Genomic DNA, 23,649 nt, shown 5'->3' with positions numbered 1-23,649 from the left:
TGCATTTACACTCTTGAAATCTCTGGAGCTGGCCAGAGCTCCACTACTGCTACCTCATCTTGTTCCTTACCTTTTGGGAACTTGCATTTCTAGAAAATGATGCCACAGAATCAATTCAAATTATAAGGGAAGTGAGGAAAAACAGCCACTGGAAGCCAGTTGGCTGTCCCAGTGGAGCCCTGAATGCATACTGCAGTTTAGGAAGCAGGCCCAGAAGGTCCAGCTGTGACCTCAGTTAGTGGGACCAACATTCACTACCAAATGCACAGGAGACGCTAAGTCTGGACATCCCATTTCTGAGACTCCCAACACAGAGGGATGCTAGCCAGATACTTTTTTCTCTTTTTTGTTACAAAACTATTGTGAGTTATAAAATCAAACTTTTTTTTTTTTTTAAGGGGAGTCTATTCATCAAGCAGGGGATTCCAGCAAAGAGAATTGAGAGGATCTCATAAACTGTTTCGCTCAGGCTCCAAGAAAGCCTCATGAACTCCTCTTACTCCTTGAAATAGCGCATCTACTTACACAGTGGCACACTTGCATTTTCAGTTTTCCAACCCTCTTAGCTAATACTGTATCAGCTATGAGAATTGATTAGTACCTTATTCTCCTCTAGATTCTACAAGGACTATTATTTTCTCCTTACAACACTGCTCTAATGACAAACTGTAATAAAATCACAGAAAAACTGGCTGAAAATGTGCAACTTTGGTTCAAGAGGCAAACTGAAATAGTTTTCTTTCTGAACTTAAACCTCACAACCACAGGTAATTTTACTAATTGTGTTTGTGTGTGGTACTAGGGAATGAATTTGGGCTAAGCAAACACTACCACTGAGCTACACTCCCAGATCTTTTTATTTTTTGAGACAGGGTCTCTCTAAATTGCCTAATCTACCCTTGAATTTCCAATCATCCTGCTACAGTCTCCCAAGTAGCTGAGATTAACTACAGGTAATTTATAGAAAATGTGTGAGCAGTTTTGACCATAAAATGGAGGAAATTCAATCTTGAGCTCAAATAGATATTACAAACACTTATTAACAAGAGAAAAGCTCAGTATATCCTATAGATGAAAATACTGAGTCTTTTCCTACAGATATTTAAAGCTAGCAGCTGAAACCTATGCAGCAACTTCTAGATGTAGTTATTTGTTCAGTTCCAAGGTAAAGTATCAGACACAAGAAACAAAGATTAAACTATGAGCAGTCATTTTCTGCCCTGTGGTGGTGGGGATTGAACACAGGGCCTATGCACACCAGGCAAGCACTCTACCACTGAGCTACAGTCCCAGCTCAGTCACCACTGGGGCGGGGGGAGAAAGACTGTCTACACATAAGATAAGATTACACATTTAATCTGATTGACATGGATAAAGTAGGGAGAACATAAAAGAAATTTAGTTTTAGCTCTGCTTTATGCATAACCAGATGCAATTAAAAATACACTGAGGTTTCAAAAACCACATTTGTCAGACTATCATGAACCATTCTATGTGTAATCCAGAAATATGCTATTTGCAGAACAGGAAAATCATAATGGGCAAGAAAAAATTAAAACAAAACAAATAGTGTTTGGAGCAGTTCTAAGGTGGTTATCTGCAGAAAGAATGTAAAAGCTCTCACTGGCTGCTATGGAAACATGCTGACAAGGATTGGTCCATGTATTACAATTCTCTCTTTAATCATCATACTTCTTTGGAAAAGCGGCAACATCAGCTGGGAGTACAGCTGTCCTTTTAGACACCCAGCTTATTGGCCTGAGTGAGAACAACTTTGAGAACGGGCATGAAAGCAGAGGTCTCACTGAAGTTGCTGGTGCTAACTATGTGGGTATGGATGGTCAAACCTTCTGAGTAGTTTCGCGCTTCAATGCTTCTTGCAATGTTGTGTAAACCACTGATGATTGTTGGTGAAAGCTGAAATAAAGGTGCAACCAAGAGAAAAATTAAGGGAGAACGTCTCATGAGACTTTCTATAAACATTAAACCCCGATATTTAAATATACCTTGAAATAAACATTTAAAAAATGTATGAACCATTGAGTTTGTAGAAATAAGTTCTTGGACCAAGCAACAGTTAAGTTACAAAGTAGAACAATGACAAAATGATTTATATAAAGAAGTTATTTATGAATTATGCACGTCTATAAATCAGGCATTTTCTCATAGAAAAGCAGCCAGATTTCCTCCCCCAAGCTGAAATGCTAACATTTCTCTCCATTTAAGTACTTTTTCAATTATTTCAGACAGAGGGTCATTCCTTTAAAAATTTTTCCTAACTGTATGAAGGAGATTAAAAAATTTTAAATCATGATATCTTAAAGTAAGGACCCAATTTGTTTAAAATCTTATCTACAACAGAGTCCTGAATTTTTGGTCTATTTCTATTAGTAGGGCAACAATCTTGATCAGGTACTTTTGAAAAGGATCCCACAACATTGCCAGGCTGGTCTAAGACTCCTGGGCTCAAGCGATCCTCCCAGCTCAGCCTCTCAAGTTACTGGGACCACAGGTGCATGCCACCATGCCAAGGTTTGTCATGTCTTACAAACATAAAGCTTGCATTTCCTTCCATGTCATCACTTGGCATACAAGTCCATACTTTAGATAGAAACTACTCTGGATCAGTCCATTGATCCCCTCAATTGTTACATCAACTTTCTCTCACTTGGGTCTCATGAGAGAAATGAGATATTTTTATCTGATGAGACTGGATATGGAGAATGGGCTGGAAGAATGATGACGTACAAAAATATAAAAGTGCTAGTTCTTTGAAACCCATCGTCAGTTTCATTAATAAAACAAAACAATTCTAGAAAGAAATGGAGGGGTGGGACAAGGGAACAACTAGTGCCCAACTCCTAGTTGTGTGCTCTCTTCGTACAGCGTATCACCCTGCTCCTCTGGCTTTGCCTTTGTGTAATGGCTACTTTAATGGAAAAGGATCAGGAGTCTTACAATATGAGAAAGATTGTAGATTTCTTCCCTAGAAAACAAAGTACCTGACTAGATTCTGACTTCTCAATACACGGGCCTTAAATTGGACAACAAAAGGTCAGTTACCTTAGGGCCAATACAAGAGAGTTTGTTTTCTAGTCTTTGTTATGAAAAGGGTTAAAATCTCTCTTGTGACTATTCTCTCAACCTCAATGAACAAAATTCGGGATTCAGATGAGCAGTCAGAGGAAGGCCCATTCTGTAACAGTAACAATTTTGCCACCAAAATGACTGAATAAGAGTGCTAATGAGATGCTTATTTTACTAGCAACTAGGAATAACTGGTTGTCATAAATCCTTCTCTTCCCCCCGGACTTACTGTCTGTTCTCTAAGTTTATCATATAGAAACTCCAAGCGTTTGCTGGCATCATCTAGCTTCCTCTTGGTTTGCTGCAGGAGGAAAAACAGATGTTATATTGGAACATTTTATTCACAGAACTTGTCCTATCTCACTTCACTAAACCTTATATTCAAGACACTGAACAGCTTCTTTTTATCAAAGAAATGGAAGGCCAGGGATCTTGCTCAGTGGCACTGGGCCTGCCTCAAAAATGCAAGGTCCTGAGTTCGATCCCCAGTACCAAAAAAAAAGTAAAAATAAAAAATAAAACAGAAGAAATGGAGACAACTAGGACCAAGAAATGCTTAGAATGGGCATCAGTAATCTATCAAGGGCAGGGTGGTAGGGTGCGGAGAGGATGTAACTTCCTTCCAGTGTGCAGAACAGGGTACTGACTGGACTTCTTGTGGCCTGCAAACTACGAGGTGTGTGTGAAACTGCAGTACAGTCACAGGCCTCTGGAGGCAGTCGTGAGTCAAGGTCCCACAGGAAAGACCAGTTATAGAGGATTATGGGTTAGAGGAGGCCAATGGGGGGGAACTGGGGAACCTTGTTTAACTGTTCAAAAATACTATTTGTACACTTGGTCACACTTGGTATGCTCGATCCTGCCTCTTTTTGTGCTTTTATAGCACCAAGCAAGGAAAAGGCAACTATATTTTGGTAACTTAAAATTACTGTAGTAAAGGAATTTTTTTTCTTTCCTATCCCACTACTATAAATATAGCAAGAGAAACTATTTTATGACTAAAAATATCATTTTACAAAGTACAATGTGATTAACTTAATGATCTTCATTACAAAATAGGAATGCTGTTTTTTAAGATGGTATTTTTTTTTTTAAGCTAAATCCCTGGCAGTAATGCTGTTTTTTAATATTTATTGAATCCTGATGACATGCTGTGCTGGGGAGTCTTATGTATCATGGAGCACATATTCTATTGGGTGGGAAAAGACACAAAACAGACAGTACATTGTGTGTCAGATGGTGTAAGTGCCATGAAGACACATTAACGAGGCTAGGGGCCAACAGGGTTGAGAGAAGGAAGGCCTGATGGCTAATGGACATTTGAGCAGCAGTCTCCACGTGTGGGAGTGAGCAAAGGCAGACATGTGGGAAGGCTTCTGGGCAGAAGGAGAAATACAGAGTCCCTGATGCTGACATGCTGTGGGAGAATCTGAGGAATGAATGCCAGTGGGTCTGGAGTAGACAGAGGAGAGGCTACCAAGCATAATATCACATGCTAGGTTGTGCTGCAAAATCACTTTGTGTTGTTTGGACACAACTAAAATGAAAATAAGAGTAACATTATGGTATGAAAATTATTCCAACTACTGATTAACATGGACTTTTGCAGAAGGGAATCCCTACAGCACAGCTCCAAATGGAAGCCTTACCCCAAGGTAACGGAACAGTGGGGCAGGATAGTAGAATTTCTCCCCCAACTATTACAGGAACTGCTTGTTTTCTATAGTTCCAGTCTGCCCTGGGCTCCTGGGTACCCAACCCAAAGGGAGACGAGATGATGACCCAGAGGAGGTGAAATGCAACTAAAATTGATCGTACTGGGCCTCTGAACCTCCCTATAGTACCTTGTGCCTGAGGGAGGATTAGAGTTTTGGCACATTATTAGGATGCCTCCATTTTCAAATGACTATAACCAATTCACTTAGGGGACAGGGCATATCTGCTTATCAATTCATCTGCTCTCCCGTTTCCAGCCTTATCTATCCCAGAAGGCCGGCGCTAAAGTTTCTATCAACCCCTTGCTTTCTTGACACTTTCAGTAAAAAGAACTGCTTTTCCCAATGCCAGCAGAAGGCTATACATATTAATACTCAATGGCATAGTTTCTCTGGTGTGAGAAACTGAAAGTGTAAATAAGAATCAAAATGTATAACAGGTAATGTGAAACAGGAAGAAAAGGTCTAAAGGGGAGGAGGAAGTGGGAGGAGTAGGGGAAAGGAAAGCAAAACATATGAGGAAAGAAAAAATATAAACAAAGTCTTTGTAAATAGGGAGGGATGGAGGGGTTGAAGGGAGGGCAGGGGAAGGGGGAAAAAATAACCAAGATACATCATGTAAAGGTACAAATTCCCAATGATGAATGTCATCATATTGTAAATCTAAAATGTACCAATAAACTTAATGAAAAAAAAATATTCAGTGGCAGACAAAATAATAAATTCCAGAAGCTGTCTTTTCCAAGTACACAAGTGGCCAATGACTTAAAATAAATATATTCAGGGGCTGGGGATTTAGCTCAGTGGTTTCGCCGCCTGCCTTGCAAGCGCAAGGTCCTGAGCTTGATCCCCAGTACAAAAAAAAAAATATATATATATATATACACACACACACACACACACACACACGTTCAGTATTTGTTGGCAGAAAATGAAGTTTCATTTAAAACAAGATTGCCTTTGTGGACTTTTTGTCACTGCCAATATACTGGCATCCTGAGTAAACACAAATCAGTTGCTTTAACTATGAATAAGACTTCAGTATCTATAATATTAAACTAACTTTAAGATCTTTGCAAAGTTAAAGATGATCTATCTAGTTTCAAAAGCTTCAACTGTAAATCTAGAAAGAATCCCCAAACTAGACTTTTCTGCAGACTACTGTTATATTTTATTCATGTGCCAAACAGAAGGCCTGTAGCAATCTGGAGCCAGACTGTCCGGGCTGAAATGTAGACTCTGACCTCAGGTGAGAAGACTTAACTGTTTTTTTGCCTTAAATTACTCATGTGTAAAATAAAAAGGACAAATCTACCTATTCTGGAGTTACTATTAGGATTAAGTATGTTTATATATAAGAAACAACTATATTTCTATACGTGTTGCTAGCTTTGTTAGTTTTGTACAATGTTTTTTAACAACCATATCTTGTAGGACTTCAAGCAATATTATAGAAGAGCTCCAGGAAGAATTATTTTGATTAAGCAAAATATGAGAAAAAATACGTACAGGATCTGTGGCTGAAGAAAGGCAGCGCTGGATAAGATCCTCAAATGTGGTCTTCAGAATGAGGTGCTCATCTGGAATAGGTTTCTTGGTAATTTTTTCTGTTGGCAAAGACTGTACATGCTGAGAGAAACAATATCAGAAATGATCAGAAGGTATCTTATACACAAAGTTCTGAATCTATACAATGAAGAGAAACCAGCAACTTTGTGGACAGACCTATTCAAAATCACATGAGAATTTAACATGTAAAATTGCCTGGGGAAAGTAAAGCTGAAGAAAATCAGATGATCAGGAGAAGGTAAAGCCCTTCTCCTGAAGGCTGGATTTTCCTAAATAAGACTGGACAAGAAGTAACTGATCTACTAGGGGATGTATAGCGGCCATTACTGAATGGAACTGATGGGAAGTAAGCCAGGAGGAAACAGAAGCAAGGCCTTGGAAAGCACAGTAGGCTGGTTAGAGTGGCTGCTTGATGCTGCTTGATGCTTGCACAAAGAATCAATAACTGGGATCTTATCTTATTAAAAAGCTTCTGCACTGCAAGAGAAATCACCAACAGGGCTAAGAGACAACCTACAATGTGGGAAAAAAATTTCAGCAACTGTACCACAGACAAAGGACTACTATCTAGAATCTATAAAGAACTGAAAAAAATCAGACCCCCCAAATTGAAAGACCCAATTCAAAAATGGGCATCTGAAATGAACAGACATTTCTCAAAGAAGTAAAAGCAGCAAACAAATATATGAAAAAATGTTCAACATCACTCATTATTCGCGAGATGCAGATGAAAACAACACTGAGATTCCACCTCACCCCAGAAAGAATGGCTGCTATTAAGAAATCATCCAATAACAAATGCTGGTGGGGGTGTGGAAAGAAAGGAACCCTTCTCCATTGTTGGTGGGAATGTAGACTAGTGCAACCACTGTGGAAATCAGTATGGAGATACCTCAGAGAACTAGAACTAGAGGTCCCATTCGACTCAGCTATCCCCCTGCTGGGTATCTTCCCAAAAGAATTAAAAGAATCATACCACAGCGATATATGTGCACCCATGTTTATAGTGGCACAGTTAGTAATAGCTAAAGCTTGGCAACAGCCCAACTGCCCATTAACTGGAAGCTGCATAAAGATGTGATTTTTTTATAAAATGGAGTACTGCTCAGCCATAAAGAACAAGAAACTAGAGACATTTATAGCTAAATGGATGCATATTGAGGCCATCCTCTTAAGTGAAATAAATAGGACACACGTGTAAATACCGAATAGTTTCTCTAGTGTGAGAAACTGAAAGTGTAAATAAGGATACACACGGATGAAATGGCCTAATAACATATTTCTTGGATTGTGTTTCCATCACGTGTCATATGACTGCATCAAAATTTAAGTTAGGGAGAAGCTTGGCTTATGTGGAGTCTGCTAAGTAACTGGAGTTTTTTTCAGACCACTATTTGCTCAATGTTGGTTTTGGAGATCTTTCTGAAACAAATCACATCCTCTGGTGTCTTGTTGGAGCTTGAGATGTTTTTTTAAGTTATATGGAAAAATGTTTAAGTGCTTTTCAGTTTTGTTTTGGTTGAGTTCTACTGTATTTGAATATTACTGTAATTTTTTCTCCCTTGCATTGTTCTTCTTTGAATGGTTTTAATTTTTGTATGTGTTTTTGATAATAAAGTTATTAAAAAAAAACATTAAGCCAAAGTTTCAGAATAGAAAAAATGTTGCTGAATATATACATGGAAGAACAAAGAGAAACATTAAAGTTTTCTAAATTTTTAATTACTAGATTATTCTTTTATTTATTCAAAAATAGCTGGCTAGATCCCAGCACACAGAAGGCTGAGGCTGGGAGGATTGAAAGCCTGAGGCCAGCTTGAATAACTTAGCAAGATCCTGTCTCAAAATTAAGAATAAATAAATAAATAAATAAATAAATAAATAAATAAATAAATTGAAAAGCACTAAACAATTAAGTGGGAAAGGAAAATCATTTCATATAGAAGGCTCATGAAATAAGGGGACTAAAAGGAGCCCAGTGTAGTTAGAGCAGAGACAGAACAAGAAGTATGAGCTGAGGCATTCATAAATAGTTTGGTCTTTATCCCAAGAACAATGGAAAGCAGTGATATTCTAAGCAAAGAAGAGATAAGGCCAAATTAGAGATCGATCAAGGCAGATGATGGCAGACTAATCAGGAGGCTCCTGCATTAGTGAAATTGAAGAAAAATAGCATGGATCAGAACAGAAATGTTGAGAAGGGATTCAAGAAATACTTTTAATATCAACAAGGTTTGGAGGATTTTTTTTATATGGGTATCAACTTTTTGGCTTGCCAAGATCATACTGAGTTAAGAGAAATTGTCTTGGGTCACATATAAAGTATATAATACAGTTAATATACATAAGTAACAAAATTTCCTTTATTTTTTAATATGTGTATTACAACATTAAAAAAAAGAAGGCAAGCAGCCTGTAGGTTGGACACCCCTTTACCAGTTAAAGGGAAAAGAGTATAAAGATTATTCCTCAGTCTTTTCTGAATTCCACAAAAATGACGATGGGGGTCATTCACCGAGAAAGGAAAGAGGTAAAGAAGACTGGGTGTGGGAGAGAGTCTCAGCCCCAACAATGATCTTTTAACTGTAAATCATACTCTTGTGATAGATATATATAATCTTTATAAACTGAACATAAAACAAGTCAAAGAACTGGGTGTGAGCTGGGGATTTAGCTCAGTGGCACTGGTGCCTGCCTCCCAAGCACAAGGTCCTGAGTTTGATCCCCTGTACCAAAACAAAACAACAAAAAAACAAGAACTGGGTGTGGCAGTGCATGCCTCTGATCCCAACACTTGGGAGGCTGAGGTAAGAGGATCGCCTCAAGTTTGAGGCCAGCTTGGGCCACATAGTGAGTTCAAGACCAGCCTGAACTACATAGTGAGACCCAGTCTCAGAAAGCTAAACAAAACAAGTATAAAGTTAGTTGTTTTACTTGTGCAGAAATTTCATATTCTCGCTCTTTTGGGGGGGGGGGGGTGGTGCTGGGGACTGAACCCAGTGCCTCATGCTTGCTTGGTAAGTGCTCTACCACTGAGCTATATCCAAGCCTTTTTTAAACTTTTGAGACAAGGTCTCACTAAATTATCCATGCTCCTTCCAATGCTTCCAACACTCCTGCATCAGTCTCCTGAGCAGCTGGGAGTAGAGGCACGCATCATAGCTCCTGGGAGAATTTATTTCATATTCTTGATGTTGAACTTTGATCCATGCACTTTACTTTTTATGAACAGATAAAATATATTTTTTTGGTATAGGGGATTGAACCCAGGGCCTTGTACGTATAGCACTCTACCACTCAGCTATATGTAAACTCAGATGTTTTCTGTTTATTTTGAGACAGGGTCTCTCTAAACTGCCTTGGTTGGCTTTAAACTTGTGATCCTCCTGTCTTAGCTTTCCAAGTAGCTAGGATTACAGGCATGTGCCACCATACCTGGAAAAATATCTTTGTAGGTGTAAGCCAATTATTTGAAAATGTTAATTCTTCAACACCTAAGACTTTGCCAACTAGCTGTTTGTGTGAAATGCAAGTAAAAATGTGTATCTCCATCCAAAGATAAGGCTATGTTATTAGTTTTTACACATATATCAAATATAACTGATTACATCTTTATTGAATAAAGAGAAAAACCTTTGAAAACAGCATTTGCTTAGCAACCTCAGGTTCAGAGATGATTCAACCAATCTTAAAATTGTGGCTTGAACTAAATCAAGTAAAATACTGCATTTGCCAAGTTATAGTAAACAGTCACTCTCAAACATGTAACTCTCTTCCAGAGTTTGTATGTGGTCATGTAATTGCAAAATAATATACCTATATGAGCAATCTGTAAAAAGAGGGTTACCACTTTTTATTTGGGTTGTCTACATTGAAACCAAATTTAGATATTCACTAATAATGGTATAATCATAAATAAAAGTTAACACATTAAAGCAAATGTACCATCTTCCCATTCCATGTTACCTGGATGGTATTTCCAATCGGAGCCCCTGGGGCACCCTCAATGTTGGGCTTTGGGAAAGATGCAGGCACACTGGTCTGGCCGAGAGGCTGCTGCAGGCTGTGGAATGGCTGGCCACCCAGGGGGTGCGGCTGTGGGTAGGAAGCTTGGTTTGACAGTGGCCCTGAAGCTGGAGGTTGCTGCTGTAGCATCTGTGACTGGGGGTCACCCAGAGGGTTCATGATTGGCGACGTGATGGGAATAGGAGGCATGAAGTTTTCAGGCATCTTTCAAAACATGAAAAGAAAAGACACTGAGAATAAAAAGAAAAAGGATATGGCCAGGCATGGTGGTGCACACCTATAATCCCAGCACTTGGGAGGCTGAGGCAGGAAGATGACCAGGAGTTCAAGGCCAGCCTGAATTACATAGCAAGACCCAGTCTCAAAAAAAAAAAAAAAAAAAAAAAAAAATGGAGTTAGAATATTCTATGATTTTAAAAAAAATTTAATAGTAGTTAGAATTCTTTTTCGCCAATGAAATTTTATGTAGAATTCTAGAGTGAAACATAAAAGTAAAGCTAAATTGGCTAAGAAGTATAAGGAACTGGGCTGGGAATTTAGGTCAGTGGCACCATGCCTGTCTTGCAAGTGTAAGGTCCTGAGTTCGATCCCCAGTACCAAAAAAAACAAAAAAAGAAGTAGAAGGAACTCAAACCTGGACCTCTTCTACCCTTGTTACTCCTAAAACCATACCATACCATACCCTTTCTATTTTTTTGGTACCAGGAATTAAACTCAGGACCTTGTGCTTGCCAGGAAACCATAGTATTTCTGAAAGAGGAGGGCAAGTCTGGAGAACTATATCTAGCAATATGGAAGTCAAGATGTACTGATGTCTAATGTTATAATGAGTGGGGTTTTTTGGCCTTTTTGGATGGGACTGGGAATTGAACCCAAGGCCTGCACACTGAGCTACATCCCAGTCCTTTATTTTTTATTGTGAGACAGGGTCTTGCTTAGTTGCCCAGGCTTGGCTCAAACTTGTGCTCCTGCTTCAGGCTCCCAGAATGCTGGGATTACAGGTGTGTGCCACCAAGCCCAGCTCATCATAATGTAATTTAATACCCCTTTCCTAGGTCACTAGGTAGATACTACCTGACAATTCTGACACTAAAAGTGGAGATTAAGTTTCTGATTATTACACTAAGCTGTATTTTGGGTTTCACTGCTCATTTAATGTCTCCCAACTGTATGTTATGGCTTCTCATTACTACATTTAGGGCAAAAGAATCACTAGGAATAAAAAGCAGAAATGGTTTGCAAAGAAAGAATGAAAGGAAAATCTTATTTTGTACACAAATAGCTTTTAACAATTACTGATGTACAAAACAACGCTCAACTATAAGGCTATTTCTTCATTCATTATTTTATGTGATACACAAAAATTCCAAAATATAAAGTCATAATTATTGCTGGAACCCAAAGACCAAAGTAATGCCTTTAAAAAAATTTGTAAAGCCTGAAATTTCATTTCCTACTTTTTGAAAGAGGCCTGCTAAGAATTTACATCTTGTCTTCTAAAAGGGCTTTAATTTACAGAGCAAAGTTTTACAGCTACTATTTTCTACTTTCTTTCTCGCATGGATTAGAAGACACATGAAGAAATACATTCTGAACACATCAATCAGTAAGCTTTGCCTCTGAAAGAATCAGTGAAATGTGGTCTGCTTGGGTGACTATGTGACCCCAAAAGATCTGGAGGCCATGGGTCGGCATCTTGCTCTGGTACCTTCTTCTTCTTGGGCACTCTGTTCAAAGCAGGGGGGTCATTCCAACCATTCTGAGAACCTGAAATAGGTAACACAGGACGTTTTCCTTTAGAATATTTAAAGGAAGAAAATGAAAGTCATCTAACACTTCGAATTCTGCCATAACTGCCTTAACTGAATAACTGTCACATAGGTTTTACCAACTGAGTTGTGGGGTTCACTGCATAACCTTGGATTCTCAAACTCATACCTTTAATAGTCACAAAGCCTGGGCTTAGTAGGCAAGGTACCTAGATATTACCTGAATTTAAAGGGAAAAGCTGTTCTACACTTAAGCACAATGAAGTCTTTATAGCTATACTAGTGCACAGCTTATAAATATATGTATTATTTTTTTCTGAATGAAGAAAAAGTAAATCACCAGTCTTCTAAAAAAAGTCTTCTGATGTATCCAACATCCAAAAAAGAATAAAGGTAGCAATTTCTTCCTTGCCAAAAGAGCAATTCAACTCAAACGAATCATCTACAAATACTCTAAACATAGTAGAAATACAATTAAAAAAACAAAACAGTCCTGGGCTGGGGATTTAGCTCAGTGGTGCAGCTGTCTGCCTCACAAGCACAAGGTCCTGAGTTCGATTCCCCAGTACCAAAAACAAAACAAAACAAAAATCCAGCCCAACTATATCTATATGACACTGGTAATTTTTATCATCTTTGCCTTAGGAACTACTTCTAAAGTAGAAAAAAAGCATTCAAATATCTTTTCAGGCATTATATAGTATTGTTCCTCCCAAACACACAGAGAGCGCTCTATCATCTCAAAGTGAAAAATGGACACTAGTAGCAGAACTCATTGTTTTAATACCAATACCTTCAAAGAAAAAAGAAATCAAACATTCTGGAAATAGGATACTTTAAAAACCACAATATAGTAATTTTACATGTCTTTAAGTGTGAGTTTCAATATTTTCTATAAGGAACCAGATAGTTGCTAAAAAAAACCCCTCAGTTTATGTGTGAATACACAGATAAAAAGACTTACTCCACTTCCAATAAATTTTCTTTCAATATTTTCACTTTTACTTGTTTAACTGATATGTATGATATTAAGTCACAACAAATAGCTGAGCAACCAGATACTGTGGTACATGAACAATGTCAAAGAAACTTTTAAAACTACAGATCTAACCATGTACTTATTTGCTTTGATTTTGAAAAGAGAATTAATTTCTTACATGTTTACTAGGAGATAGAATGCCAAATAAGGCTCAAAACGCTAGAGTTAAACACACAATACTAAATCACATGCTGTTGCCTGCTTAAAAATTCTTAAACTGCTGGTCACATACAAGTTAATCATTGGAATCTCTCCCATCACCACCAATCTTAACTGTCTAAGACAATCTTGGTATAATTATCTTTATGTCTATATAAAGTAAACAGCTTTTATGATTTAAAGCTATTTGTCACGTAAATCCAATCAACTGTAAAATTTGATTCAATTAAGATGCCAAATGATAAAAGACACAGATCAGATTTAGGACATCATCATCTTTGCAGCTCACATGCATTACTATTAATGTCCATTCATCAACTGTATTCAGTGATTCAAAGATTTTCAAAGGTATATTTTACAACCAATTCACCTTCCAACATAGGTGTCTGGTCTTGGACAGACAGATTTTCTGTAGACAAAATGTAGTAGACAAAATGTAGAAGTCACTTCAATAGTATTACTGAAGACAATTTTAACTCTACTTGTTATAATTGTTTCTCCTCCCTTCATCAACCCTCCACCAAAAGCAAAGTAACCTCAAAAAGACAGAAAACTTTTTTTGTTTTTTTTTAAAGACAAGGTCTTACTCCATAGCCCAGCCTGGCCTCGAACTTGCAATCTTCCTGCCTCAGCCTCCTGAATGCTGGGATTGCAGGTGTACGCCATAGAGCCCAGCTCCAAAATTCACTTCTTAAAACAAGTCATATAAAATGTCTTCATCCAATTAAGAAAGTAAGTTTTTGGCCAAAGTGAATTCATTTTTGTCAGATTAAATTAACTCTTAAATATTATCACCTTTTTCTTTTACTGTGCTATCTCCATTTTAAGAATAAATTCTAACCCTTTATTTAAAATAAGTTATTTCCTCAATCATTTGCCCCTTTTTTTGGTAATGGAGATCAAACCTAGGGCTTTACCTATGTGAGGCAAGTGCTCTGCCACTAAGCTATATCTTCAGACTTAAAAATTTTTGTTTTGAAGCAGGAGCTTGCTAAATTGTCCAGGCTGGCCTTGTACTTGTGATCCTCCTGCCTCAGCCTCTTGAGGGTAGCTGGGATTACAGGTGTGCACCACCATGCCAGGCTGTTTTGATACTTGACAAATGAAGTTCAGCAGCACCACTGAGGACAGCAATTCCCAACAGATTATACCACATAAACCAATGGTTATTCTAAGCTATGATCCACATCAGCTGAGAAGAATCCCAGCTACTTAAATATGGATTCTAATTCATTAGGTAAATGGCAGGGCCTGAGGTCCAGTCTCTCTAGCCACCTCCCCCCGGGACACGTATGCTGTTGATATCACAGCAGTAGGCATTTAAAGAGAAACAGAGAAAGTCTGCAGACTCCAGCACTGCATCTGATAAACACCTACATGCTGACATGTGTGCTCCTCTTTGGTGCAGGTTTGGAAGGTGCCAGTGGTCAGCATTCTGAAGCAAATGTAATTTCTGGGGTGGGTCACACAATGAATGTGAATGTAAGTAACAGGCCCAGAGAATCCGTAACCATCTATATGATCCTGTGAGGGACACATGGATTTGAAGACCACTTAGCACAAGCCTCCCAGATCACTACTTCTTTTGCTACAACTGGTATTTCAACCAGTGGAGAAGAGGTAAACAGGCTGGAACACAGCAACCCCAACTGAACACAAGGGTTCAGGTCAGGCCCAATCTCAAATCAAAAACAACCAGAACTTACAATTCAACCATCTTCATGTGGCGAGGGAGAAACCAAAAGAATACACTAATTAAAATAGTAAATTCAATTCAGTTTGAGCTCAAGAAACTGAAGCTGATAGTGGTTGTGTACACCTCTAATCCCAGCACTCTGGGAGGCTGAGGCAGGAGGATCACAAGTTTGAGCCCAGTCTGGGTGACTTAGTGAGACCCTACCTTAAAATAAAAAATAAAAAAAGGCTGAGGATGTAGCTCAGTGTAAAGGCCCTAGGTTTAATCCCTAGTACTTCTGAAACAAAAGCAAAACCAAAATATTCTGTAAGGTAAGAGAGGGATTCCAACAGCCTAAACTCTTGCCATGTGGAATGAGAGTCTAGGAAGGATTAAGTGATTAAGGCATTTTTCATATAATATGACTCTTAAACAGAAGCCAACTTCTTCATCCTGGTTAACGGAAGAAAACAGTAATCAATGATAACTGTCCATAAGAAATCCTCTATTTTAAATTTAAATGACGACCTTGTGACCTTACAACTCACTCTCCATACTAGACAGTAGCTTCATAACCCTACAGTCAATAAATGCTTGGGAAGTTATATGTGTGTCTTATAGCAGGACTGGCCTGATTCCCACCACTGATGCACTCTCTAGCCCAACTTCAGCTTTGAAGCGGAGGGGCCAATGAATTACAAGCCCAGAAGCACTATAAATAGTTTGACGCTGGTCCTTTTAGTCTCAACAACACTCCCTCTCTCCTGCCCCATGACCAGAAGGTGGTAAAGATGACAAGTGTTATGTCTCTGACCAGTCGGGGCAGAGCGTTAAACCCTGGATATGGAAGCCTGGCAGGGTGTCCTGACTCCATAAACTAGGAGCGGCACAAAGAAATCTGTAAGGCAACTTTGATATGCCTGCTTGGTAACATGACAATAAAGTCATAACGAAGCCAAATTTAAGGTTAGAAGTACAAATTAATCAAATCAGAATCAAGAACTCTCAACAGGAACAGAGTCAGCTGGGCTGCTGGGGCCACAGAACCAAAGGGAATAGACTTAACAATATTCATGTCCCTCTCTGATAGATATATCCAGCTAACCTAATCCTTTCTACCCTTAAACCATGTATTATATTTCACATCATATTTTGACCCAGATAAACTTTGTTCAATTTTTTAAAATCAATTTGCATGATTCCACTTATATCAGGTACCTAGAATGTCCCACCAAGAGATAGGAAGTAGAGAAGTGGTTCTCAGAGGCTGGTGAGGACAGAAAGTTACTGAAGACTGAACAGGTGCTCATTAAGAATTTACTGAATGAATGTTTTGCTGATTCCAACATTCATTTCTTTGAGCCCTGAGCACATCATTCTGTGATTCATTGAAAGAGCTTAAAAATCTATAGTTTCTGTTAGGAATTATCCACTGGTCAAATGGAATTCCTAAATCCTGAACAAGACCATGATCTAAGACACATTAGAATAAGAGAAATTTCAGTTACAATGACTTCTATAACTTGAAATTTTTTTTAGTAAATGGAAAAATAAAGTATGGCAAAGCTTAACTGTTAAAACATAGACTGTTAATGTGCAAGAAGTAACAAAGCAGCTAGGCATACACAGTACATGCTGAATAACAGAAAATGTTTCTGTGCTGCTGTTAGCCACTGTTTCTCAGCCAGGTTAGAACATTCCCCTACTCTATTGTAAAAGCCAAGACTCATCTTGTGTCCAAGAGGAAAGAACACTCAGGCAAATATTTACACTGTAAAGTAACAAATGCTTATAACAGTAGGCCAGCACTGCTACATAATTTTTGTAATTCTAACACTAAAAGTTTTCTATCACTTGTATCAGACTAGAATCTCTGGTGTAGAACGAACACAGGTTTGAAGACTCAGACCCAGGTTTGTGGCCCAACGTGGAGACTATCAGTGTGCCATTACTCAGTTTCCTCATCTGCAACTAAAAACAAACAAGCTTAATTATATCCATTTTCAGGGTTGTGAGACCTCAATAAGAAAATATGCAGTGAGTGCTGGATCATGTCCAAGATTAATTCACTCATAAATGTCACTGCTTTTCCCTACTTTCTTGCACTTTTTTTTTTATCCCTGGTACTGGGGATTGAATCTTAGCCTTCTTACTGAGCTACATCTCCTGACCTTTATTTATTGTGAAACAGCATCTCTCGAAAGTTGCCCAACTGGGCTCAACCTTGCAATCCTCCTGCCTCAACTTCCCAGAGCTGCTGCACCAACACACTTGGCATTAACTCTGGTGGGGATTTCCATGAACCCACGCTGCCACTTTCCCCTCAAGAACTCTCATTACCTACCAAGTGGATACTGTCTTCACTCATCCAGCTTTAAAAAGGTATTTACAAACAAGCAGGCACTTACAAAGAGCTCTACAAATGAACAGGCGCTCCTTTCTCAAAAAATGTCAAACACCTGTATGTATTACTGAAATTTTATATGTACAGTAATGCAGGATGAACATACAGTAGTGCTCCTTTAACTGTAGTTTAACTTTCTGTGGTTTCAGTTACCCATGGTCAAAAATATTATGTGGACATTGTGAAATAATGCAAACATTTCAAATTGTGTACCATTCTAAGTAGAGTGAAAAGATCTTGTGCCATCCTGCTCTGTCTTGTACTTAGAATGGGAGACCTGAACATACCGCTGTCCAACACGTCCATGCTAGAGATGTCACCTGCCTGTCAGTCCTTTGAGGGTCCTCTCAGGTACCTGATCAGCTGCTGTGGGATTGCTATACTTCTGTTCATGTAGCTCTGACTTACTTAGTAATGGCTCCAAAGTACAAAAGTAGTGATGCTGACAATTTTATTACATGGTTATAACCATTCTATTTTATTATTAGCTTTTGTCATTAATCTCATTTTGTGCCTAATTCATAAATTATGTTTTACCAAGATACATATGTACAGGAAAAATATAGTATATATGAGGTTGGTACTATGGTTTCAAGAAACACATGTATAACTCTGGACCAACTCTCCACCAGACTTTAAAAGTAGTAATATTTTAGCCAGCCATGGTGGTGCATGCCTGTACTCCCAGCACCCTGAGACCAATGCAGGAGGACTGCAACTTTGAGGCCAGCCTAGGCAACTAAGGGCTGGGGATACAGCTTTGTACTGTCTCAGAGGACCTCTCTGTGAGAGGTATACTGTCTCACTTTTTTCTTAATCAAACATATTAAGATCATGCCCTACCCTTACAAATAAATGTAACTGTAAAATTTCTACAACCTCATTGAGACCCTGTACTGTTTAATTTCCATGAAAGAATTTAAGCAACAAGTAATTTATAAAATGAAAACTTTTCAATTAAGAACAGATAGCATAACTTTGTTCAAGTAAAGAAATTGTCAACTAAATCTGATTTCAGCTACCACTTACCAAAGAATTTCTTACCACTCACTTTAGGTTCAATGGTAGATTATATACATACTCTCCTAAGTGCTAAACTTTTGTCATTTGGCAGTTGAAGTACATTATGAGAGAATCACATTCACAGAAAGAATTTGCTATGAAAACTCAATTGCCACCTCACATTACCCAGTTCAAACAGGGGTAAACCCCCTTCCCCACCCATGAAACAACAGGCAGCCACATCAAACCCCTCAAGTGAAGACCCGTTCTCTGGGATGCAGGCAGCTCACTGGCAGCATGCAGTGTACCTGTTATTCCAGGAGGCAGTGCATAAGCGGAGGATGATGGGGGAGCTCCTGGTCCGCCATGCTGGAAGGATGCCCCCGAGGAAGAGGGAGGAGGGAAAGCAGCAGCAGGGTTGGAGGTAGGAGAAGAGGCCAGGTGTTGTGCTGAGTAGAGCGGAGCCTGCCCAGAGTAGGAAGTAGCAGAAGAGACGTAAGAGGTGTTAGGGTAAGCACTTGAGGCAGGAGGAGCAGAAGGCTGCTGAGGTTGGTACATTGTTGGCCCCCCTGTTCCGAAGGAATACTGCTGGACTGGTTGATAAGCTACACCAAGGAGAAGAAACAGAAATTATAGTTAGTTCCAAGTTTATTCAGATAACAAAACCATAAGTTAGCACATTCTATGGAAACGATTGTAATCATTCGTAACAATAAGTTAAAACCAAAAATTAACACTTAAGGCATGGATCCATGGTAGAGAGCTTGCCTGACATATGTAAGGCAATTGGATTCAACCCCTAGCATCACAAAACAACAACACACTATGCCTTTTGTGGCTCAGATGACCTAAGTATACTTAAAATCATTAGCTCAAATATGTGAAAACTGCCAGCCCAGATTGCTACTGGTTATGAAAAATTTTAAAGCATCCAATCCTTTTTCCTATCCTAGGAAAAGACTGCACTGACACCCTGCAACCACCAGGGGGAAGCAGGCAGGAAGCACACAACCAAAAAGGCCTCTTTTACAGAAAAAGTCCCCTGGCCTGATCCCGAACCCTGATGAGGGAGATCTTGACACAGTCACATTCTGTGTGATGAAGGAAGGGGAGATATGTGCCTCTACAGAGGGTATCTAGGGGAATTGTACAGTTTCCAGTGAATTCTATGAAGACAAAGCACTTGAGTGAAATGCTATACCAAATCTATACTCAGGTAAGAACAACAATGTTAGTGTAGAACACTTTTTAGGATTAGTTCTTACTAGGTAATGGCCTCTTACTTTTTTTTAATAGTTGTTTTATCTTATAATTTGCCCCTTTGATATTTTATTGAGATTTTTTGTTTTTAATTTTGAAGCCATAGGGAATTTTTTACTTTCCAAGTGCAATTATTTTCTAAAAGTAAAACAAAATACAAACAAATGCCAATGACAGATGATTAACTGTACATTTGTCAAAGCCTGTAGAATGTACAAAACCGAGAGTGACACAAGTGTAACCATGGAGTTTGGTGTGGTCATAAGGAACCACAGCAGGTGAACTGACTGCGGCAAATACACTACTATGGTACAGAATGTAGATAACGAGGAGGCTGCACATATGTGGGCACTCTGTACTTTCGCTCACTTTTGCTATGAATCTTAAACTACTTAAAAGACAAAGTCCACAATAAATAAATAAACAACAAACAAACAGAAAAAACAGTAACAAATACCCCTTGAAAACAATTGTGCAATAATGGTTTGTACTATCTTGTCTGAAAGAAATATATATGAAATAATTTGTTTTTTAAGTTTTTTGAGACAGAATCTCACTATGTAGGTCAGACTGGCCTTGAAATCACCATGTAGCCCAGGATGACCCTGAAATCACAGTGATCTCCCTGCCTCAGCCTCCACAGTGCTGGGATCACAGGTGTGCGCCACCACACCCAGCTCCAAATAATTTCTAAAATTCTACTTTAGAATCAATGGGGTACTTGACCCTCTTTAACAGTTCTTAGTAATGATGGCTCAGGGACAGGAGCCAATGCCCTGAACAGAGTGACAGGGAAGTTCATTCCTAGCACACTGATCAGGATGGCTTTCAGGGAAAGCCTGTTTCTCTGTAGGTAGGACCTAGTTCTGTACCGAATGGTTCTTACTTTATTTGTAAAAACTGATTTGACCATGGCTTTGGTGCTTCAGAGTAGTTACTAAACAAGATCTGCTGTGAAGGACTTCAGGTCACAGGACTTACGTTGTGGCTGTGGGTAAGGTGGTACCTGGCTGTGCATATGACCCGGAGATGTAGGAAGCTGAGCGGCAGCATTTGGATTGACATTTCCATGCATTATGAAACCCAGAGGTGGAGGATTTTCTATCTAGAAAAGATTATGGTGAACAAGAGGATTACATTTGGGATCAAGATATAAATTTATACATGGCTTTCTAATCTCTGAAATGGTATTCTACGTTCATTGAAAAAAAGAACAACTTTACTGTGTAAAAACTACTTTCTGAGCAACCCATTCTGAGTGATTTAAAGATCAGACAGGCCCAAAGTAATAGTTGCAATGAATGACAAAAGATACTAACAGATTTGTAAAATAGTATCAATAGTTTATGATAAATCACCAGGATTATGTTTCTATTAATTTCCATCCACTATAGCACACTGAAAATATAATAAATGGCATAAAGGAGACTTTAGTTTTCTTCTATTTCTGCAATGCTTAAAAAAAGTGAATGGAAGAAAAAGAAAAAAATAATAGAAAGGAAAGGAGTCTTCAGTAAAATCATCAAATTTATATGACTGCTAGAACCTTATTATTTTTCTAGCTCAAATTAGTTGAGAACTGTAAAAGGAGAGAAGGGATGAGGAAATAAATTAATTGTTCTAAAAGTTGCCTCTTGCATTCTAAAAGCAGTAAAATGCAATAAGCAGGCAGATGGATGTGAAGTAAGGGTAGGGAAGTTGAGAAGGGGGAGAGGGGATATATAACTACATATTTCGGTGAGCAGAATCCTGCTCAAAGAGGAATAATGAAGGATATACCTGTGTGTCAGAGGGAGAGGCTGCAGGTGGATGGCTGGGAAGGGCAGTAGGAGTTTTGTTACTCCAGGTAGTGGCAGTAGGGGCAATTCTAACCTGGATCGAACACAGAAATACCAATCACAGAAAATAAAAATGAAAATGTTAAAAGAAAAAAACAACCCAAAGGTATTAACAGCCAGATGCAAAGCAAAAAGTAAAAACAACAAGATAACATATATCAGTCAGGTGATTCCTTTCAATGTAGCAAGGATGCCAAATGAAAAGCAGAAACAAAACAGGAGAGGCAGGAAAAAATCAACATGAAACCTAAATCAAAGCACAAGAACAATGCCATTCAAGCATCAAAAATAAGTGGGGAAAATTAGATCCTGTAAGTAGAAAAAGAAAGAAAATAGTCTGGAAAAAAACCTAGTAAAATTGTGATTTTTGAAGCATTAATAGCATTCATGCTACTACTAATCTGCAAACATTGCTATAAGCTCTCTTTTCTGGATTTCATGAGCCATGAAAATCATGTTAGTCCCCACAAGGCTTAAAAATCATGCAATTAGAGAACATTAAAGCTGAATAATAAAAATTACCCAGTCTAATTCCTATCCTTTACCAGTGAGAAAACTAAGGTCCAGAGAGATGAAGGGGGTTGTCAAAGTCCGTACAAATCATTGGTCGTGGAACTAGAACTAATTCCAGGTCTCCTGCTTCCCAGACCAGTGTTTTTTATACTATAACATGTTGCCTACCCTGGAGGTCCAGTGGTTTTCAATTTTTAAAAAACCATCAAAATCTTTTTTGTCATGTAAACCTTCGTATATAAAAGCAAAGCTGTGCTGGCTCCAGTGGGAGTGGATCTCCTACTAATCTGGACTCCCTTTTGTGCCTTTACCCACCTGTAAACACTGCTTTAAAACTACAAGGCACTGTCTTCATTCATTCAGCAGACGATAAGCTTTAATCAAGAAAATCACTGATTTGTGATTCAATTTATTTTTCCTTTCTTACAACATGGGAATGGTAAATTAAAGTATAATAATATCTTTCAACGTTTTTATCTTTCCTCAGAAAGATATGACATGCAATGCTGAGAAATGAAAGTTCTGTGTCTTCAAACTCGGGTGGGCTGCTTGACATCCCCACCTCAGTTTTCCCAGCCATCGTGTGATCTGCCCCAATGAAGTGACAGACTTCCTAAGACAAGTACTATCTCCATGAGAGTACGCAGTTTTGTGTACTTTGTTCTCCAGCAGACTCCCAATAGCTAGAACAATGCCAGGAATTCACAGCAGGGTCTCAATAAATATTTGTCAAATGAATTAAAAACACGTGTTCTATATAGTTAACAGATTAGTCAAATGTAATCTATCTTCACTTCCAATCCAAAGTGCAACAGACAACAGAGAATGACGTTTTTTTGTTTTGTTTTTAGTTTTCTGCAGTTTTGTTTTGAGAAAGGCAGGGTTCTCACTACATATTCCAGACTGGACTTGAACGTGTTGATCTTGTCTCAGCCTCTTCCGTGCTGGGATTATAGGTGTATGCCATCATGCCTAGCTACTTTTCAGTGATTTTACATTTACTTTTCCCATAATGAAATGTGAAAATGTGCTATCTACCCTACTGCCAATTTGTTCTATTTTAAAACAGGAAAAAAACAAAAAAAATAATATGAGTATCTGTTAATTTTGCTATCAATCTAGACCATTTATTAATTATGGAAAAATACTTTTTATATAAGACATGCATGAAGGTTATCTCCTGTTCTGGAAATAAAAGCTTCTAATGAAACAGTAAAAGACAATAAAGACCACTTTTTATGTCAGCAAACACTAATTTAATTAAATAAAAATTATTAATCCTTTCTACATTTCCCATAATGTTTCATAAACTGTCAGTCATTCACTTTTTTCTAATATCCAACTTGTCAAAGAAATGTCTGTGTTCTGAATATTCTTTATTGTGCAGACACAGAAAAGACAGCAATTCTGTATTGATGTAGAAAAGAATGATCAAAGAAGACTACTTTCTAAAAATATTTTTAAAATTAAATCACTGAAAGGGTTGTTTCTATTAACTTACAATTTGTTAGATAAATTAAATAGACATTATAGACATTTCAGAAACAGATGTACATATGTAAGGTAGGTATGACTGAGAAAGAGATGATAACA

General features: G+C 38.3%; 1 protein-coding gene across 17 annotated transcripts in view; it reads right to left on the bottom strand.

The window, feature by feature from the left end:
* Positions 1-1,340: 1,340 nt before the first annotated feature.
* The window catches only part of Sec31a (SEC31 homolog A, COPII component), a 77,243-nt gene continuing 54,934 nt past the window's right edge, over positions 1,341-23,649 (bottom strand). For 5 of the 17 annotated variants that reach the window (XM_004847964.4, XM_087206942.1, XM_087206949.1 and 2 more), the window contains 9 exons: positions 21,485-21,577; positions 20,687-20,810; positions 18,754-19,050; positions 13,735-13,773; positions 12,106-12,164; positions 10,338-10,601; positions 6,312-6,431; positions 3,317-3,388; positions 1,341-1,917 (listed from right to left, as the gene is read on the bottom strand). In XM_004847964.4, the coding sequence (XP_004848021.1) occupies positions 1,738-1,917; positions 3,317-3,388; positions 6,312-6,431; positions 10,338-10,601; positions 12,106-12,164; positions 13,735-13,773; positions 18,754-19,050; positions 20,687-20,810; positions 21,485-21,577 (1,248 nt within the window). In that variant the 3' untranslated portion in view covers positions 1,341-1,737. The remainder of the gene's footprint in view (positions 1,918-3,316; positions 3,389-6,311; positions 6,432-10,337; positions 10,602-12,105; positions 12,165-13,734; positions 13,774-18,753; positions 19,051-20,686; positions 20,811-21,484; positions 21,578-23,649) is intronic. The other 12 variants (XM_087206959.1, XM_087206944.1, XM_087206966.1 and 9 more) reach the window with 5 other exon arrangements.

Source organism: Heterocephalus glaber, unplaced genomic scaffold (assembly GCF_053883595.1).
Source record: "Heterocephalus glaber isolate CG9 unplaced genomic scaffold, H.glaber_assembly_v1.0 deba00000071, whole genome shotgun sequence".
Lineage (NCBI taxonomy): Eukaryota > Metazoa > Chordata > Mammalia > Rodentia > Bathyergidae > Heterocephalus > Heterocephalus glaber.
The sequence above is the reverse complement of the archived record's forward strand: the minus strand, read 5'-3'. Positions and strand labels throughout refer to the sequence as shown.